General features: G+C 35.5%; 1 protein-coding gene across 10 annotated transcripts in view; it reads left to right on the top strand.

The window, feature by feature from the left end:
• LOC306856214 (mitogen-activated protein kinase 10-like) overlaps positions 1 to 21,297 on the top strand; it is an 85,037-nt gene that overhangs the window by 20,063 nt on the left and 43,677 nt on the right. For 5 of the 10 annotated variants that reach the window (XM_079395348.1, XM_079395342.1, XM_079395349.1 and 2 more), the window contains 2 exons: positions 13,315 to 13,403; positions 17,337 to 17,506. In XM_079395348.1, the coding sequence (XP_079251474.1) occupies positions 17,385 to 17,506 (122 nt within the window). In that variant the 5' untranslated portion in view covers positions 13,315 to 13,403; positions 17,337 to 17,384. Of the gene's footprint in view, positions 1 to 13,314; positions 13,416 to 17,336; positions 17,507 to 21,297 lie in introns of all 10 variants that reach the window. The other 5 variants (XM_079395345.1, XM_079395347.1, XM_079395346.1 and 2 more) reach the window with 2 other exon arrangements.

Below are 21,297 nucleotides of genomic sequence, written 5' to 3'. Positions count from 1 at the left end.
ACTCCAGCAATGCATTTGTGCAGCCAACTGCAAAATATTCAAGAGCTCTGTAATTAGTGAGTGATGTCTGCCATTGATTTAACAGTAAACAACGCACATTATGGTTCTTCCCAGCGAGAGCTCAGACTGAAAGTTTTGAGGGATTTGAAGCATCTTGCAATTTTCAGTGTATGATCAACTGAAAGTTTGTTGCTCTTTCAAAAGCTCTGGGGACTTGGATTTCTGAGTTAAGTTTCTTTAGGGTATCAAATCTGCCCCGGATGTTTCTCCAAAGATTCATTATGAGCAATAAAAATAGACACAAATAAGACAACTGACATAAAGTAAGAGTATAGAGGTACAACATTAATGTGAATAGTATAGTTCAAATGATTTGGTCTGAGATGAATTTGATGTGAAATATTTGAGTTCATATTTAGATCTCTCACTTTTGATTGTGAGTTTTGAATCTTGGTGAATCTGAACACAGTTTGAGATTCTTGAGATGTCTTATTGTGGATTATTAAAACCGCTGTGAGAACTGCTGTTTTTTTTCTTAATAGTCCAAGAAATATCAAAAAGTATCCATCTGCGGTTTATTTAATTGTGTTGCTGTCGAGGAGAAGAAACTGAGATATTAAAGAGATTTTCATTTGATGTTCATTCCTATTGGCAGCCAGCAATATCTGTTTTTAACTTTGTCAGCATGTTTGGGGAGAAAATTAATGTAGGAATAACATACGCTTGTGTGTGTGTTTGTGTAGAGTGTGTAAAAACTAAAGTTTGACTGCAGAACTGCTGAATAATCCAGAAGGTGAAAAGTCAAAAAGCTCAGAAAAGCTGAGGTGTTAAATGAATCTGTCAGCACTGAACGGCCGACTCGCTCCCAGCTTGACTTTAACCTCTGAACAAGCGCGAATGAGAGTCAAATAAAAACAGGTTTTCAAATGACATTTTTAAGGCTCAATGTAAGTTATCCTTTACAGATAATGTGAAATATACTATTTACTTATTAATACATGTCACTGGTTTTATTGTGCACAATTTATCAGTGCAAAAAAAAAAAAAAGATAGTTTTCATTATGTTTCATCAAAATGTAATGCATTCCTCTGCCTCTGAAATTAATTTTCTTTTCTTTTTTTACCAGTGTAACCAAGGCACATAGGCAGGGGAAAATATCATATTTTATTAATTCCCGTCCTACTTTATTTCCCTCTAATATTCTGTTTCACCTAAATTTGCCACATTGCCAAGGCTTTATCCAACCGAATATGGTTTAAATTATGAAGTTTATTTATCCCTTGTTGGCCACAGCACTGCTCTGGTGATCTAGAATAAGTTCCCTTTCGAGGGAACTTCGAACTGCATCCTCTAGGGGTCTAAGTGTTTTGCGGTCTTTCTAAAATCCTGTACGGTATGGGTTACGCGCTGCGGCTTCGTACCCATTCTTTGAGTCGGTCAGGCCCCGGTTTCACCTTGGGCCCCACTCTACCTATGTATGTGCTGAGTGCCCTCTCATGCTGAGAGTTAAGTTCTCCGCTCTCCAGAGCTCTAAAGCCATGGTAGAGCATCTGAAAAGAATTCAGCTCTGTGAGTCAGCAACTTCAGGTTATTAGGCTTCTCTCTGCCTCCCTGTAAAGTTGTTCTCCTTGTTGGTAGAGCTAGCTTTGCTCCCCTCAGCATTGAGGGTCACCTATGAGCATGCTGCTACCACCCGAGAATATTTCAAATCCATGATATCGTATGTGCGCACGCATGTCTCTGTGCACCTTCTAAAAGCCACGTTGTGGTAAGATCGCACACCAAGTGTTTTGCGGTCTTTCTACGGTATGGGCTACGCTCTGCGGCTTCATTCTTTGAGTCGGTCAGGCCCCGGTTTCACCTTGGGCCCCACTCTACCTATGTATCCCCAGTGATACTACTTGAACAGGGTGTTGCTACCAAGGATCTGTTGAGACAGTGAGCTTTTGCAGCGCAAGCAGTAGCCCCTGGATGACAGGCCAAGACTTAGTTACTATCCTAAGCGCTTGGTCGTATCCCCTGAAAGGAATCTCTTCTTCTGATTCCAAGCCTTTGAGCTCTACCCTGGGTCCAGGAGGCCTGACCCCTAACAGGTAAGTTCTGGGGTATGCAGCTTAGGCCTTTGGCCGAAGGGGATAATGTGACTGACAGCCATCGTACCGTCCCAGGGGCAACTCCCTTAGCCGGGTAGAGTTGGTACTTAGTGCTTGGCTTTTGTGCTTGGCTTGCACTCCCCTCAGCATGGTGGCGTGGGTATTCCGTTCCCCATAGCGACCCCTAGAGGACACAGTTCGAAGTTCCCTCGAAAGGGAACGTCTCAGGTTACGTATGTAACCATGGTTCCCTGAGAGTAGGGAACGAGACACTGCGTCCTCTAGAGGTAAGATCCATCTTAATATCCATCATAAGATCCATCTTTGATTGTCAAAAGAATTCCAGGTTCAGTTCCCTCTCAACCAATTAGATTTCACATAGTATTTTCATCGGTCAGTTGCAGAGGTTGGAGGTTAAAAGTTAAAGCTTTATTTATATAAAGATAAGATTTTTTTACAGAGAGATGCATATGTGCATTCACAGAAAATGCAAAATAATATAAAATAATATAAAACAAAAAACCGCCAGCAGAAGAGCAGCGAGTTGCGCGCTTGAAAACAAAGCTCACTAAGCAGTGACCATGTGTTGATTCTGAATGCGTTGCATAGACTGACAAAGGAGTATAATTTAGGCTTGCGCACTCAACTGTTTGCGAAATGGAGCTTTGTGCTCGTGTATCCTACCTCTCTCATTCGGCACAAATCCAAATATTCCATAATATTTCCATAATTGCGATGTAACGTATCTGAATGCTAAACTATTTATTATGTAAATTATAAGCTTTGTACTTCAGTCGCATTCCAACGGTGACACAGAGGCGCGCGCGCTGATGTTTGTATTTTATTTTGATAAAGTACCAACTTTAGCAATGCTGGAACTGATGTGTTTTGTGTGTGCGCGCGTGTGACGCGATCATTTCAACTGTTTCCTTATACCAGCAAAATCAACGTTAAACACTTATCGTCTTAATAATGCATCACTGTATAAAGGTCTGCTTTTATTTGTGTTTATTCACAATGAAAACAAAACCATTTGAGTTTCCTTTCTGTGAACAAATTAAGCCTGTCACAAAAATGAACTGAAACTCAGCATATATAGGTTATGTTACGTGTCTCACTGTTTTTCCCCCTTGTTTATCTGTTAACTAAATCAAATATATTTCAAGAATTTATTCATTGTATGTATATATGTACTGCAGATTATATATATAATGTAATATAATATTTAGTATTACTACTGTACTACTCTGTTCAAAATAAATGAAAAGAAACCGAGCATAGTAGATTTGTTGTTTTTTTCCTGTTGTACCGAAATCGTGTCGAACCGTGACCCCCGAACCGAGGTACGTACCGAATCGTGACATACCGTGCCACCCCTAATGACAACCCAAAACAGACCTGACAGTAATATATCAGATTCCTATCAGACAGAACTTCATTGTGTCTGTGTGTCAACATGGCCGCCCTGTATCATTATGTGCAGGATCTGGAACATAAACAGCACAGGCAGCAGCGAGGACATCTGTCTTCTTTTTCCAGCTGATGTTGTTTTACGGTATCTGCCGCCCACACACACGATACCTGCCAGCGCTGTCAGTGAAGACGGGCCCCGGCCCCGCCGACAGTGCCCAGATCAGCTCCCGGTGAAGAGAAATGTGTTCATGACCTGAGTAAATCGGCCGCACTGCTATCGACAGCCTCTCGAAATCACATAAAAACACAGAAACACCCTGCTATTCAATCTTTTTCACGTTACAGGCCTGTGAACTGTGTATTCACATTTGCGCGTGTTCTCATTGTCATGTCATGGGTTCAAATTGGATTTTGAGGCACTGTAAGTCTGTAATTTGATTGTGTGTGTTTTTATGCACCCGTGGGGATTTTATGCATCACACTGGGTTTGGTTGTCATGGCAATTTCTTCAGATAATATGTCTGGAGATTTTCCATTGGTATTGTGCTGAATAGCACTGATTTGATAGTCAGCAGGGACCTCTTGACCCTTGTGTGTCTGAGATCATTTCTTGTTTGTGTGTGTGTGTGTGTGTGTGTGTGTGTGTGTGTGTGTGTGTGTTTTAAGATGGATATATTGTTAGAGGCAGGTCAGGTACAGGTCAAACCAGTAGTTCAGATTCTTACAAATTCTGCCAACATATTATTTTTACTGATTATATATATATATATATTTTTATTTTTTTTGTAAATATAATAATACATTTTTAATTTGCAATAATGGCAGGAAATTGTATGCAGTTTATATAGTTAACTAAAGATTAAAACTATTAAGAATAATTTTTGTAAATTGAAATAAAGCTGAAATAAAATAAAAAATAATAGATTATATAAATAATTACACGAAAAACTGAAAAAATAATAAAACCTTGACAATAAAAATTGTTGTAAAAGATTAAATTAAATTACTAAAATTACTGAAATCTGAAATAAAAATAAAAATAAAACAGAGAAATATAATAAAAAAATGAAAACAAAAATATATAGAAAAAAAAATAGTTGTAAAAGATTAAATTAAATGACAAAAATTACCGAACTCTGAAACAAAAATAAAATGAAGAGAAGTATAATTAAAAACACAAAAAATAAAATTAAAATGACAAATAAAAACTAATATATACTAATATCAATTAAAGTCTTATGAAGTGAAAAGCTGCGTGTTTGAATGAAATAAGATTTGTGCAATTAAATATTTGAATGGATTTTCATAGATCTCAAGTAGAAATATCCCATATCTGGCTTTGAATGGAGCACAGACCTCTGACAGATCATCAGTGTTAATTGACCTGAAAGCTCCAGACACAAAGGACTAATTAATCAATGTTCTCCGTTCATGAAACTGAGTTGAAGAGGGAGACAAAGAGGAGGATAGAGAGATGGAGGGTGATGTGCACTTTCCATCTGTCGGTTCTCAAGGGTGATGATTCACTGTAGCTCTGAAATCACCTGTCTGCTCATCTCAATATGGCTGCCGTGCACTGAATGTTTCACACACTGTCCAAACACTTTAAAAAATTAGCCTCTGGTGCGCACCACCTGTGTGTGAACGACGCACAGCACACACACATACACCCTCTAATGCTGGAGGTATGACATATATACTATTTAATGGTAGAGATGTGTCAGCTGCTAGAGAATCTGTTGTACCAACTCTATCTCACGGCAATTCGTACGTATTTTACAAGGTGGCTAATTCGTACAAATTCCTACGACCTCACTCGTACGATTTGTCTAAACCCCAGTGACGGGTAGGTTTAGGGGCGGGGTTAGGTGTAGGTCATTCGTACAAATTCATACTAATTGGCAATCGTAAAATACGTACGATTTAGCAAAAATCGTATGAATTTGTATGAGTGAGGTAAAAATATGTAAAATTCGTAAAATATGTACGAATTGCCGTGAGATTGGGCTGGCTGTACCATTTATATTAGTCATGTTTTTAATTTTAAGTGCTGTAATGGGAAGCCGTTTGTGTAATGATGGTGGACCTTTCATTTGTTAAGGATAATTTTACCTTTCGGTTAAAAAAAAATATTCATTTAAAAAAAAGAGACGAATGGTTATTTAATATATTTGTAAATAATTTAATCAATCATTTTGAGGTTGAATTGTCATTTAAAAAAAAGTGTACAATAGCAATCCACAATTTGGGATCAGTAAAAGTTTAATATTTTTTTTAAAGAAATGTTTTAATGTTCAGCAAGGCTGCATTTATGTCATCAAAAATACAGTAATATTGTGAAGTATTATTCAGATTTAAAATAACTTTTTTTATTTTAATATATTTTAAAATGTAATTTATTCCTGTGATGCAAAGCTGAATTTTCAGCATCATTACTCCAGTCTTCAGTGTCACATGATCCTCCAGAAATCATTCTAATTAGGGATGCAACGATTATAGATTTTGCTGGTACGATTATTGTCTGATGAATAATCACGGTTTTACGGTTATGACGATTATTATGCATCAATTCATTTCCTAACATTTAATAATGTATAAAATCACATGAACACTCTTTAGATGTTAAAGTGTTATTTATTACTGGCTTTTGAAACAGAAATAACACCGTAACCAACAATACAGCACAAAATAATAATAAACAAACAACAAACAAAAGTCCATCTCTCCCATTAGAATAAAAAAAGGTGACCGCTGCTCTGTAAACATCCATGACAGTATTTCTCTTTTGAAAATAAGAAATGGAAATTGATCACAAAAGTATTTAATGTTTTCAGTTTGTACATTCTTTACATTTCTTTTGGACCTGGGGTAGAGAATTTGGAAACATGGTGAAAAAAAAATCTTGCTGGTTTTTACTTATGAATAATACTACAACAGGAATAGTAAATAAATTGAATGAAGTATTATTAATATACAACTAATATTAACTTTATTTATCCCACAGGGGAAACTGTTACTAATGATGGAAATAAAGTGAAATATTATTGTAGTCAACTGTCATCCATACGTATTCATTTTAATAATCTTTATAATAATTCATATGATTTTACATGTAGCCTGAGAAAATCATGTCTATTGTTTTGGTTTGTGAGATCGGGGATTCATTCAGGAGGACACAAACGTCTTGAGAACGCTGCCCGTGACTTTTATTAATTAAATAAATGAAATAGCCTACTGGAGAGACACAGGCTGTTTCTCAATATGCGTTCTTCAGCGATCTTGCGTACTTGTGTTCTCGTTCTACGTCATCATTAACCGCCGAAGTTCAGTTCCAATTCTCAAGAACGCAAGTATAGAGGATGCATGAAAGTGCCCGGATATGTTCTTGAAATTGAGGATGCATCGAGTGCAGACTTGAGAGAATCGAGCCGTTAGAAATCCCAGAAAACGCTGTGGGCGACCGGTGTACGGAAGCCTGTAAGCTTTAAACTCGCTCTCGCAAATACTTGACGGCTCTTGAAGTTGAAAGTAATCATTTATCGTTTTGTTTTGGTTAATTTTAATAAAGTTATAAGACCCGGAGAAAGTCTGTATTTTTATTGGCATATTAAAATGAATCTTAACAATAAAACATATAACGCTGTAAAATAAAACACAATACAATTAAGTAATATATAGTAATATATATATATAATAGTATGAAATGTTTTAATAAATTATGACATTTTGTAATATTGTTCATTGGCCGCTGCTTATGCTGAGACTATGCGGTCAGTTAAGCAAGAACGCAGTAAGTTACATCTCAGTTCTCATAAGTGTGCGTTCTGTGTTCTCGCGTCCTTCCGAGTTCGTTCTTCCAAGGAAGCTTGGCAAGACCGGTCTCCACGAGAACGCAAGTCTGTTCTTTGCGTTCTTGGAATTGAGAAACAGCCTTCACACAGGCAACTGTCACTTCTCTCTCCTTCTCTCGAATAATTAAAGTAGCTAAATATAATTAATTAATTCAAATAAATGTGATTTTACCGCACTATTTAATCTCTTTCTGATCTGAAGCGGGCAGAATGCTGAGCTAACGAGCCGTAGCTTCGCGTCAGGTGGTTCTTGCCTTCATGTCGTGCATTAAAATCATTCAATGTACAGCTAGCCGTGCATTATCCCTTATGTATTCGCTCTTTAGCATTAGTTTTTTTACGGCAATATTTAAATGACTTCTTGGTGTACCCAAAATGGTCCCACACTTTCGACAGGCATTTCTCTGGTGGAAATAAAGCTTCGCTGTTTAGTCCCTCTGTCACTAATCTAATGCGTGTAGTAGCCTTCGTGTCTCTGATAAGCACGTAATTTTAAACTGGTGCACCACTAGTGTGACTTTGTTTTCATTTTGCACAAGCTGCAACAGTTCAGCTCTGCAACAGAAACACTCGGTTTTGTGGAACCTTTACGATTAATTAACCGTTACGTTTTAAAGCGCGGTTAATCGCGGAACCGGTTAATCGCTGCATCCCTAATTCTAATATGCTGATTTGCTGCACAAGAAATATTTATTATTAATATTTTTTTATTATATAATTATGCTTAATATTTTTGTGGAAAGAATCAATCTTTGATAAATAGAAAGTTGAAAAATAACATTTATTTGCTATATAATTATTTTGTAACATCATGAAAATACCGGCATGTGATTGATGAATCCTTGCTGAATAAAAGTAATAATTTATTTTTTTTAAATTGTACTGACTTTTTAACTTTTTATATTTTGTGTTGTAATTTTAATTTTAGTAAAATTTTTAGTAATTTTGTTGTGGTTGTTTTTTTATTGTTATGATTTTCTTTTTTTAATCTTGATAGTTTTTATAAATTTGTATTTCTGTTTTGGTTTTAGTTATTTTAGTACAGTTAAACTAAATAATATATGTATATATATATATATATATATACACGCACACTGTTATTATTATTATTATTTATTACATTTATTATTCATAATTTAGTTTTGAGTAATCAGATTTCTTTTTTTTTTATTGTTTTAAGTTTAGCTACCTATAATAACCCTGCATACCGTCCAGCTCTTCTATACCCACCTTCACGTCACTCTTTTGACAGGTTTGACTTTATTAAGTATCTTGTGCACCCTATGCAGCTCTATAGATCTGTCGATACACAAGAGGGCATTATTAAACTCTCCCATTTTGTATTATCCAGAGGCTATACTTGATCCATAACAGGAAGATTTTTTGTGCATCTGTCTTGCTGTTTCTAATCTCCAGGCATGAGTTTTATTACCATAGCAGTGCCCTTTTGGGCCCCTTGGGAAGGCAGAGTTCCTGCTCTCTGCTTGCGTCCTGTTGTCTGTTAATGTCATATTTGCACTCAGTAATTCATCACTCTCTTATCAAGGTTCCTCATCGGTTCTCGGCCTCATTCATCAGGCCAACCACCCTGTCCTTGCCACATTCTCCCCTTTATAGATAATATTTCTGTGCAGCTCAACTATTTATGTGCTGTCAAATATTTATTGAATAGCAGGCTAGAGAGTGTGAATGTTAATGCCAGTTGATCTAAGCAATCGATAATATCTCATTTAAGAAGATCATATGAAATACTACATGTTGGAGACTTTAAAACTAGTGTTGATTTGATGCACACTAAATGCCACACCAGTGATGGAGACTAATGGGATTTGGATGTATTTGATTTTCTAATATTTTTGTAAAAGTCCATTTTCTCCCACAGTATAAAACACGATCAATTCATTAGCCGCATTTGCAAAGGTTAACATCACTGTTATTACTGAAAAAAGGTGAGACCTGAGTCATATCTACGGAACAGAATATATGAGAGCTCTTTTGACATGAGCTAGTAATCAACGCCTTTGCAGTACCCTAGGAACTGCATAAGAACATGCTAAAAACTCATGTTAGCATGTTTAACGTGTGCTAGCGCCACATGTTTCCCTCAGAAAATGTAAAAGATTATTTTCTTAATATATTGATAATTAAAAATCACAAACACATCCTCGTTGTTCTGTTTTTGATTCTTTGGTGAGTGTTAATATGGTGTGATTTTATGTTAGCAGCTAGTGCTGCTGTAAACACAACCTTTCAGTCAAAGGCGTTGAGCAGCATAGACTGGCTTTTTCTCTCTCTGTTCTTGTGTCTATTTCTTTTTCCTCCAAAATGCTGGAATGTAACATCCACATTTTGAAATGAAGTCCCGTCCTATTTTTCTCTCTGAATATCCTGTTTTACTCACAAATGTGATGGGCGCTTTCAAAACAACATTTCTGACTCTTTTTTTTTTTTTTTTACCAGGGGTTTGTTTTGGTTTGAATCAGTTTTTTTGGTTTTGAATCAGTGGTTAGTTTTGGTCTGAATCAGTGGTTTAACTTGGTGCTTTGTTACGTCATGCTGTATCAAACCTCGCTTTCGAAATGTTTCAGTTTGTTCGCCGCTGTATTGCATTGATCTCATAAACCCATTAACGAGCGTGATGGTTTTTAACTGATATCGGGCCAATTTTAGCCTATAATGTATTGAATATTAATTAAATTAATTTGAATACTTGCACATGTATAATACAAAAAATTAAACAATACCTAATTGCTTCTAATGGACCTGCCTATGAACACACAAAACAAATTTTACAAAACCTTCATATTTATTTGGTATTTTAATTATTTATATATTACATTTAATAGATTATATTTTCATGAAAACATTTGCAATTGGTTTGTAAAAGGTGCCAATGCCATATATGTTTTCTTTGCATTTACACCGTTTTGACGAGGGCTTGACGCTGCGTTTGACTACACCGTTTTGTCATTTTTACAGAAGTCAAATTGGTAAAATGTGACTTTAAAGGTCCTTGCACACTGAGTCCAAAATTCTCGTCTGGAATTTTCGCACGTTAAAAAATAAATATGACTTCACGTTGTGTCAATCATGTTTACACACTGCCTCCGAAACTTTTGTCCGTCATAAAAACATTTGGACCAGTTTCGATTTTCTGCATTTTCGCATCCATAGCAAGCATTTTGATAGGAAAGGATGACGAATACGAAAAAAAAAAAAAAAAAAACGCATACAAAAATTTCAGACTCAAGGACCTTAAGGGGCTGTTTTTGTGAAAAACAGTGACATTGTGCATATGTGTTCCATGATGTTTCTTTACAAAGGGACCGCCATCTACTGGCCTGGCATGCATAGTACATAGTATTGTGTTAGTCATTTTTGTGGATCCGAGTGACAGGAAATCTTTTTGACAATGTTGCCATCTGTAGGCAAAAATTTTCAAAAATGCAAAGGAAAAACATTTCCATTTTTTTTGTACAGTTGTAAGTTGTAAGTTGGAATACCATGCACAAAATGACTGACTATTATCTGTTTTGATGAACAATGGCAGATAGGGGGAGCATTTGAGAGAGTTATTTTGTAACTTGTGATCCAGAAAATCGCTTACAGCAACTCCTCAGTATTTCAAGACTTTGTATTTCATTAGCATACTGTTTGTGATAAAAATATGTGTGCCGTCAGTTGAAATCTGTTCAAGGATGTTCTCACCGATGGCTGTGTGTCTCCTGAGTCGAGTTCTGTTTTTGCTAAATCAGTTTGAGAGTTCATTTGTTTTCTATGCAAGTATTGGTACTTGTACACAGTAACAGACTGGCAAAATGTTTGAATCAATCGCTCCGGCTCCGGATTAAAGGAAGTGACAAAACTAATGAGGACATGACTAGATTCATTATTCATGAGTGCTGCATTTATATATAAAATGTTTTCAATATTCGGAGGTATTGAAATATAAAAAAGCACATTGCTTTGATTAAATGTGGAAAAGTGTTTTTAAATTGGTGACAAAGCTGAAAGACGTTCCCTTGCGATATCGGCTGCATGAAGTATGTGTGCTAAAGCAGCAAAATAATCACTCCTATAATGCTGGTGTCTTGTTTTTATAAGAAGCCTCTGTATTGATCAGATGTTTATACTGTTATTAGAACTTTAGAACTGACTTCAGACTGCAAATAATGAGAGAAAATAGTAATTAAGGAATGGAACCTGCAATTTACTGAAGCAGGAGCTATTTAAGATGGAACTTTAAGCATCATCCCACTCTCGCTCTTCTCTTTGGATCATTTTTTCATCATATTGACTCGTTTTAATCAATAATATGAAGGTTATCATAAACCTGCTCGGTATGCCATAATGCTCTTTGTCTCCGAGCAGACTGCAGAAGCAGCAGCGCAGGTCTGTGTGTTTCAGAAGTCGCTGTGAAAAGGAGATGAAAGCTGTGCTGTTAATGTCAATCATTTGACAAACACTCTTGAGCTGTAGGCAGTCCTCATGCCATTTACACACACAGCTGTAAGCTGCCAATTAAAACCAGCAAGGACATTTGGAATATTTTATCACATATTTATTCCATTTGATTTTTTGTTTTTTTACATTTTATATATTTTTTTTTTAAGATGGCATATGTCTTATGCTCACCCTGCATTCAGTTGATTGAAATACCAAAAATTGTAACATATTATTACATATTAAAAATATTACAATTATTACACATTATTATTTCAATTTAAAATATCTGTTTTCTATTTTTTATATATTATAAAATGATGGCAAAGCTGCTGTTTATTTATTAATTTTGCTGCTCAAGAAACATTTCTTATTATTATTAATGTTGTATTAATGTATTAATTATTATTAATATAAGCAGTTGTGCTGCTTAATATTTCAGTAAAAATATTATACATTTTGATGCTTTTTCAGGATTCTTTAATGAATGCTGTATAAAATTCATTGAACAGCATTTATTTAAAATATAATTTGTTTGTGACATTAGAAATCTATACTGTCACTTTTTAATTAATGTGATGTGTCCTTTCTAAATAAAAGTATTAATTTGTCCTATATACAAACATATATAAGAAATATTGGGGTCTGTAATTTATGCTGCGGTGCCCGGGGAGCAGTTGGGGGTTTACATTCACTCCCCCCACCAACAATTCCTGCTGGACCTGCTGGAGACTCGAACTCACAACCTTTGGGTAACAAGTCTGACTCTCTAACCATTAGGCCACAACTTCCCCTATTATTATTATTATTATTGGTAATATTGAAATATTACTACTTCTAAATTGATATCACTTCATAAATTTATCTTAATATTTTTTTCTTTACATTGACATCAAGTAAAATCAGTAATAATAGCCTATAAATATATATATTTTTAAATCTCATACTGTTAAAATGACCCACATATTACTGTGTATCCATATTTGATCCCTTTGTTACAGCTGGCTGATATGAAGTCTGGAAAACACTAATGAATATTTAACGCCTATCCACAGGGCTTCAGTATCTTTAAAAGGCAGGGTGCACAGCGTTTACCAAAAGCTCCTCCTCGTCCCTTGGGGAAAAAAAACCAACAGGAAACAGAGCAGAGGAGGTGGAAGAAATAATCAACGGCAATTAGCATACTGTCTTTGACTCCTGGGTGACACTGACTATTCTTGGAAAGCATGTTCTAATGCATAGATCCTCAGTGTGCCGAGAGCCGTTAAATCCACAGGGCGGGGGCTTTGAGACAGAATGAAGATGGTAGATGTGAGAAGAGAGAAAAAAAGTGTTTATCATCTCTGTTTAGCCCATATCATTATCTGCCAAAAAACATATTGAGAAACCAAGACATTTTGAGATGAAATGAGCTTTACGGAACAAAAAGCAAATATCTTACTACCTCAGTATCAAATTCTAGCAATATTTATTCACTCAGTTTTTAATAATGTTCTTAATTCCTGTGTTTCAGGTATTTATGAACAGACGTTTCTTATATAACTGCAGTGCTCCAGTCCTGGATGTGAAGATTGCCTTTTGTCAGGTGTGTGTTCCATACAGGTAAATTAAAAGGTAGAGTATTCATTCACTTCCATTCTGTCCGTCATTCTTATAGATGTGTCATTGTCTAAAACAAATACTGGCGACAGCATGTCTGAACCCTTAAAGGGGTCATATGATGCGATTTCATGTTTTCCTTTGTCTTTGGAGTGTTACAAGCTGTGTGTGCATATATAAGATCTATAAAGTTGCAAAGATTAAAGTCTCAAACCCAAAGAGATATTCTTTATAAAAGTTAAGACTCTGCCACGCCTTTCTAAAACGGCTCATTTAAACACGCTCCCACATCATGGTATGGGAAGATTTGCATAAAACCGCCCAAACGTATACGCAATGAAAAAAGGCATAATTTGTATTCACGCTGTAGTATTGTTGTTGTCGCTGCCATGTCGTGGAGACACTATGTGTTTAGTTGTGAGAGCGAAAGTACTTTGTTTGGCCTTCCAAATAAGTACACAACTAGAAATCAGTGGTTAGGTTATATTTACAACACTGTTCCAGAACAGTACAACACAAATATTAGAGTGTGTGCAGCGCATTTTACGGAGGACTGTTTCCTGAACCTGGGAGAGAGAACATTATAAAGTGGGGCAATTCCAACATCGCAAGGACAGTCTGGTGCTTCTGACTCACAGCCTGTAAGTAGGTTTCGATATTTAAAGAATTTGCTACTGACTATTCAAACGTGAGTTTTGAGCAGTTTGGAGTAGTGCTTGTTTGGCGTTTCTACGATCACAAATGCAGACTTGGTGTTATGTTTACACAACGTGGCGCAGCGCATAAAAAGACCGTACGAGTCATTATAAACAGTATATACAGTAATTTTGTCCTCACTGAATGCAACAAATGCCTCGTTTATAATGGGTTTTATTGTTTTTGTCTCGTCGCGCCGGGACACGGCATCCCAATATGGTAAGGGTTGTAACACTTCCGTCTCACACTTGAGGTATTCAACCAATCACAACGCACCAGATAGCTGGCCAATCAGAGCACACCTCGCTTCTCAGAACAATGAGCTTTGTAAAAATCAACGTGTTTCAGAAAGGCGGGGCATAGAGGGTGAGTAAATGGTTTACATCTTGTGAAAAAGGTAATTGTGACTTTTCTGTGTAATTGTGAGTTTATATCTCATAATTCTGACTTTTCTTCTCTGAACTGTGGGAAAAAAGTTGCAGTTACCACTTTTGTTTTTTTTATCCAATGGCCCAACAAGTTTCCATAGACATTCATACTGTAGGCTATATCAGAATATAATAATGATGCATGGTTTTACATAATGAAACTTCCTTCTAGTTAATCTAAAAATGAAGTAAAGCATCTCTTCCCTGAAGAAATCACAGTAGCACAGCAAAACATTATTAATTCACCTTATAGGGGGAAGTCGTGGCCTAATGGTTAGAGAGTCGGACTCGTAATCCAAAAATTGCGGGATTGAGTCTCGGGCCGGCAGGGATTGTAGGTGGGGGGAGTGAATGTCCAGCGCTCTCTCCACCCTCAATACCACGACTGAGGTGCCCTTGAGCAAGGCACCGAACCCCCAACTGCTCCCCGGGCACTGCAGCATAAATGGCTGTCCACTGTTCACGGTTTGTGTTCACGGTTTGTGTGTGTTCACTGCTGTGTGTGTGCACGTTGGATGGGTTAAATGCAGAGCATGAATTCCGAGTATGGGTCACCATACTTGGCAGTATGTCACTTCACTTCACTTATATGTCCCTTGGGGGGTTTTTTGTCCTTCATTCTTTCTTTTGGGCTTTAAATGATCCTCATCACCTGTCAAAAAGTCATTTGGTGAGACGTACAGTTCACAGGTCAAGAGGGCAGTAGGTGGAGTTGACTAGCAGATAAAAAATTCACTCTGTTAACAAAAGGCTCCCTACAACCTGTAGGATCGATCCATGAATCAACACTGTGTCCTTGAGCGAGACACTTAACCTCTGTGTAGGCTACTCCACAGGGACTGTCACTCTAGTAAGTGTACTGGTGGTCACTTCAGATAAATGACTATATGACAACTGATTACTGAACCAAGTGTGTTTCATATCCCTAAAAGGGTATCAGCTTTGTTGGGAAACAAGAGACTTGACTCTGAATTGACTCCAGTAGATTTTGGTGCTAGCATGTTGCTAAGCTAACAGCAACAACATTAATATTGGGTAAAATAGTCAGTTTTTAACGTTTTTTTTTTTTAAAGGAATTAATAAATCCAGTCTTTAGTGTCGCATGATCCATCAGAAATCTATCTAATATGCTGATGTGGTGTTCAAGAAACATTTCTTATTATTGTCAATGTTGAAAACAGTTTTTGCTGCTTAATATCTTTGTGGAAACTGTCATACGCTACCAGTGTTTAGGGTAAGTAAGATTAAAAAAAAAAAAAAAAATGAAAGAATGCATGATCAAAAGTGACAATAAAGGCATTTATAATGTAAAAAAAAAAAAATCATTTAAATGCTATTAAATATTTAATTAAAAGTACATGACTTGTTCAAATGTATCATGATTTCTACAAAACTATTAGACAGAAAAAAACAGTTATTATAAAATATAATAATATTTTGCAATAATACTGTTTTTACTGTATTTTTAAGTAGATGCAGCTTTGGTGAGCATAAAGGCATCTTTACACAGCCGATTTAAGAGACATAAATCAGAATTATTACAAACTTTTGAACTGTAGTGTATATAGGTGTTAATTCATAAAAATAAAAAAAAATCATATTTTTACTGAGTAAAAAATTACAATGTTCATATTTCTGCATGCTATTAATTTCTTTTACTATTTAAAGTTTCGGCCTTATAATGCCATCTAGGTAGGCAGCTCAACAGGTTTTGGAATAGAACTAGTTTCACCACAATAATCAAACCAAACCAAAGCATTCTATGTGCTCAATCCTTATTAAAAGGCCACAATTTCCACAAATCTAAGCTCATTAGCTTCAAATTAGCCCAGTCAGTTTAATAAGGGGCCACTGCAATGAGAAGTGACTCCCATGATGAAGAAAGACTTTATGAAGCACGTACAGTACACACATGCATATATGCATTTTACTCTCTCTCTCACTAATTACCACGCTTGTGAAATTATGAGGACAGCTTCCTCTCTTGGTATGGCCACGAATCTATTCACTATGTGACAGTTAGAACAATCGATTACACAGCTGTCCCTGTATGTCAAAATGAAACGTTATGTCTTATTTTAACCTAGCTCACAATAGCAGGATGATTATAGTTAACAGAAACTAAAAGTAAAATAAAAAATGTTATTTAAAATTTAATTTAATTTAATTTAATTTAATTTAATTTAATTTAATTTAATTTAATTTAATTTAATTTAATTTAATTTAATTTAATTTAATTATTTCAGGTAGTTCCCAAGATTATTTTCACGTAAACAATTTATTTATTTATTTATTGTTTGTTTTTATCGTAGAACATTAGTATATAGTGTATAACTAAAATAATTCAAATGGGAAAAAACTGACTTAATATATAATATTAATATATAATATTATTAAAAACTATAATAGTATCTTAGTTATACTAAGATGCACAATACTCTCAAAAGTCTTCACTCATTTGTGACACCTCATTTCATTTAATTATAATAATTTTATTTGCCTAAATAAACCTAAATATAAAGCTGCAATATCACGTTGCAATCGTTTATTTATCTACAAACCATTTAAGCAAACTCATCTGTAGTTTTATAGTGTTACATGGGGTTTCATATCCTGAGCTGATGAAAAGAAGATAAACATTTTTATCTATACCTCTTCACACAATGAAGCTCAAACGGGTTTTTATGACTTTATGAATAAGCTTTTTTTTTTTTTTTTTAAATAATAGCCTTACAAGTGCTTATATCAACTGTCTAAACCCAAGTTCTGTGATGTTTTCAGCTCATACATCCATCTTTTTCTCCACATCCAGGGGTTTGGCAAACAAGTTGATGTTTCTTACATTGCCCAGCATTACAACATGAGCAAAAGCAAAGTGGACAACCAGTTCTACAGTGTGGAAGTAGGAGATTCCACCTTCACGGTTCTCAAACGTTACCAAAATCTAAAGGCCATCGGTTCTGGGGCTCAGGGAATAGTGTGGTGAGTACCCATCATGCATCACTTTGTGTTTTATTGTGAAATAAGTCCATATGGATCGCATACGTCTTCCTAATTGAGGCTTTGAATTTTTAGAGCGATATTTGGGAGTTTCTTGGCAGGTTGAATTGCAGTTCCCAGTAGACAGCAGCTAATTTGGATCCGAGTTGCGCTCGTTGCGCTCCCCAAAAACCAAACCCTGTGTTTTTTATAATGAATTTTGAGTCGCAGACTTTTCGCCTATGGGATTATGGGAAATCTGGATCAAGGTGGCCCCCCCTTTTCCTATTTCCCTGTCTTTTTCCCCTCCCCCAGTCCTCTTTCCTTGCATCTCAGTTTCAGTGGCAGCGGTACGGTTGTGCGGAGAAGGCAGGGAGGCAGGACTGGACTGTTAATGACGTTGTTGATGTGTTCTGGCTGGTTTGCTGGCTGTAGTAATCCTGCCTGCTGGACGGACAACCCTGATCTAATTTAGCTTCCTCTCCTCAGCAGCAGTCACATGATGTAGCATGGCAGCTGTATTAGCCTAACAAACGCCACATCATTCTTCGGAGAAGAGAGAGAGAGACAGAAGAAAGACAGTTTAAAAGGACTGCAAAGCCACATGTTTTCCACAGGGCCTGATAAAACTGGTTTGGTTAGGTTATATTGCTGCAATATTTAAAAAAATGCTATAAAAACTTTAAAAGCTTAGAAATCTAGAAATCTAAAAATCAAACTAAACTGCACTATCAATGTTTTGCAGTTTATGTATTTTGATTACCAAATCTGCATTGATATAAAAGTGTTGTTTTGAAATTTCATTTAGCAAACAAAGTTTCATTTGATTAGCAAATCTATGCAACAACCTGGCAATTTACCATCCCAGGTCAATTTTTTGTAAGTAAATTGTGAAGATACCTTTATCTGTGAATGGAAGAGACTTTTTAAATGGATCATTAAATTTCATTCAAATTTAATTCGATGCAACATATAAAACAGACTTTGAAAGTAGAAAATAATTATGTATTATTAATGATATTACATTTTATCACTGATATGGATTATGTTCACAACATTTCTACAAAAATACATCCCGGCCAAACTTAATTTTGAATAATTCTTGGAATATATATGTATATATATATATATATATATATATATATATATATATACACACATTTGACAGTCTTTTAACATCACCAAGGCTGCATTTATTTGATCAAAAAACAGTAAAAACAGTAATATTGTGAAATATTATTACAATTTAAAATAACATTTTTCTATTTGAAATATTTAAAAATGTAATTTATTTCTGTGATGGCAAAGTTGATTTTCTTTTAGCAGTCATTGCTCCCGTGTCACATGATCCTTTAGATATCATTCTAAAACTTTTTTTCTCCCAAAAAAAAAACTGTAATGTACTGTATTTATTTATCACATTAAATGTGACCCTGGACCACAAAACCAGTCTTAAGTAGGGATGGGTACCGAAACTCGGTATTAAATCGGTCTCGGGGCTAAATTATGAAAGACCGGAGTATCAATAAGCTCTGACGTTATCGGTACTTCTGTCGGTATTGGAGAAATTAAGAAAACACACATACATTTATTGTTGCTCTCTCTCTCTCTCTCTCTCTCTCTATATATATATATATATATATAATGTCGCCAGCTGTTTTTATGTGCAATAATATTCAAACATTTGTCTATGATGCACTTTTGCTATGCGCAATTCAGAAGCCAGATCGCGCTCACACGGAGGAGCTTCAACACACGCAACATGAAAGTCCTGTTTAATTATGATAGAAGAGAGAACCAACTATTCAAACATCTGCTCACACTTTAGGCCTGTGGCTGTTATATTAAGCTAAGTATTTTTTTTTTTTTTCGATTTTGGCTTCCAAGGATTATAGCCGCATTTCTTCTAGCACAACTCCCTTCCCTTCATAGCGGCGCGGATTCGTTCCTCCGAACCAAAACTTAACATCTGAATCAGCTCAATCAGTGATTGTTATAAAATGCCATCTTTACTGTTGCTACATTGCAGGACATATTTGATAGTAAAACGTCGAAAGTACAATCTTGAAAGTACAATCTGCACAAGTGATGCTGTTCCCCAGGCTGAAATGTGTGTGCGCGCGTGTGCCTGCTCCAAAACGGACAAGCAAAGTACACTTTGAGCTTCGGGCGCGTCGAAATAACACACAAAAATATGCCAAAAAATACACACACAATGTGTCAAAATGGCCGGTTATGAGAGTCTTCACTTTTATGTTTTAAGTGGACGAGAACAGTTGGGAGAAAATCCGATGTGTGTCAGTATATTGTCTTAAAGTGTTAGACTGGAGCTTGAGCCATCAATGTTAATCAAAGAACAAAATGCAAAGAGAAAATCACCCACAGCTCTTAATCTGAACAACGTTATAGCTTTAATAAACATAAATCTATCAGTACATACAGTGAAAACTATGCAGTGCTCATTTACATTTGATTACTTTTGTAACTATTACTTACCTGAACATTAATATTAGTAGACCTTCATGGAAAAATGAAGGCACTGTTTATTTCATTTCGTTTGTGTGTTTGTTTTATTGTATTTGTCAGTTTGTTTTACTTTGTTTCTTTGTTCATGTTGTTACTGTATCTTATCTTATGTATATAAAACACTAAAAATACCTGCACACTGGTGCATTTACAAATTGATGAAGTGCAGGCATTTTTAGTGTTTTATATACATAAGATAAGATACTGTAAGAATATGAACAAAGAAACAAAGTAAAACAAAAAGTACCGATAAGAATACCGTTAAAGTACCGGATCGATAAGCAGTAACGGTAAGAGTAGTAATACCGTTAAAACCTTAACGATACCCATCCCTAGTCTTAAGTCGCTGGGGTATATTTGTAGCAATAGTCAAAAATACATTGTATGGGTCAAAATTAGCGATTTTTCTTTTATGCCAAAAATCATTAGGATATTTATTTATTTTATTTATTTATTTATTTAGTCATTTAGCAGACGCTTTTATCCAAAGCAACTTACAAATGAGGACATTAGAAGCAATCAAAACCAACAAAAGAGCGACAACGTGCAAGTGCTATTACAAGTCTCAGTTAGCCTAACGCAGTACAGATAAATATTATTATTATTAATTTTTATTTATTAATTAATTTTTTTATAAAAAGACAGATAAAATAAAATTAGAATAGAGAGTGCTAGAGTTAGAGGGTCAAGTAAAGATGGAGCAGATGAGTTTTTAGCCGTTTCTTGAAGATGGGTAAGGATTCGGCTACACGGATTGAATTGGGCAGGTCATTCCACCAGATGGGAACAGTTAATGAAAAAGTCCGTGAAAGTGTTTTTGTGTGTCTTTGGAATGGTACAATAATGCGTCGTTCACTTGAAGAACGCATTATTGATGCAAGATATTAAGTAAAGATCATGTTCCATGAAGATGTTTTGTAAATTTCTTACCGTAAATATATCAAAACTTAATTTTTGATTAGTAATATGCATTGCTAAGAACTTCATTTGTACAACTTTAAAGGGGATTTTCTCTTTATTTAGATTTTTTTGCACTCTCAGATTCCAGATTTTCAGATATCTTGGCCAGATATTTGTATCTTGGCCAAATATGGTCCTATCCTAACAAACCATACATCAATGGAAATCTTATTTATTCAGCTCTCCATCTCGGAAAAAACTGACACTTAAGACTGGTTTTGTGGTCCAGGGTCACAAATAAACAAAACATTGTCATAATATTAAGTATGTAGGTTAGGTTATTGCAACCTTTTTACTATATTTTTGCT

This window comes from Barbus barbus (genome assembly GCF_936440315.1).
Source record: "Barbus barbus genome assembly, chromosome: 36".
Classification (NCBI taxonomy): domain Eukaryota; kingdom Metazoa; phylum Chordata; class Actinopteri; order Cypriniformes; family Cyprinidae; genus Barbus; species Barbus barbus.
The sequence above is the reverse complement of the archived record's forward strand: the minus strand, read 5'-3'. Positions and strand labels throughout refer to the sequence as shown.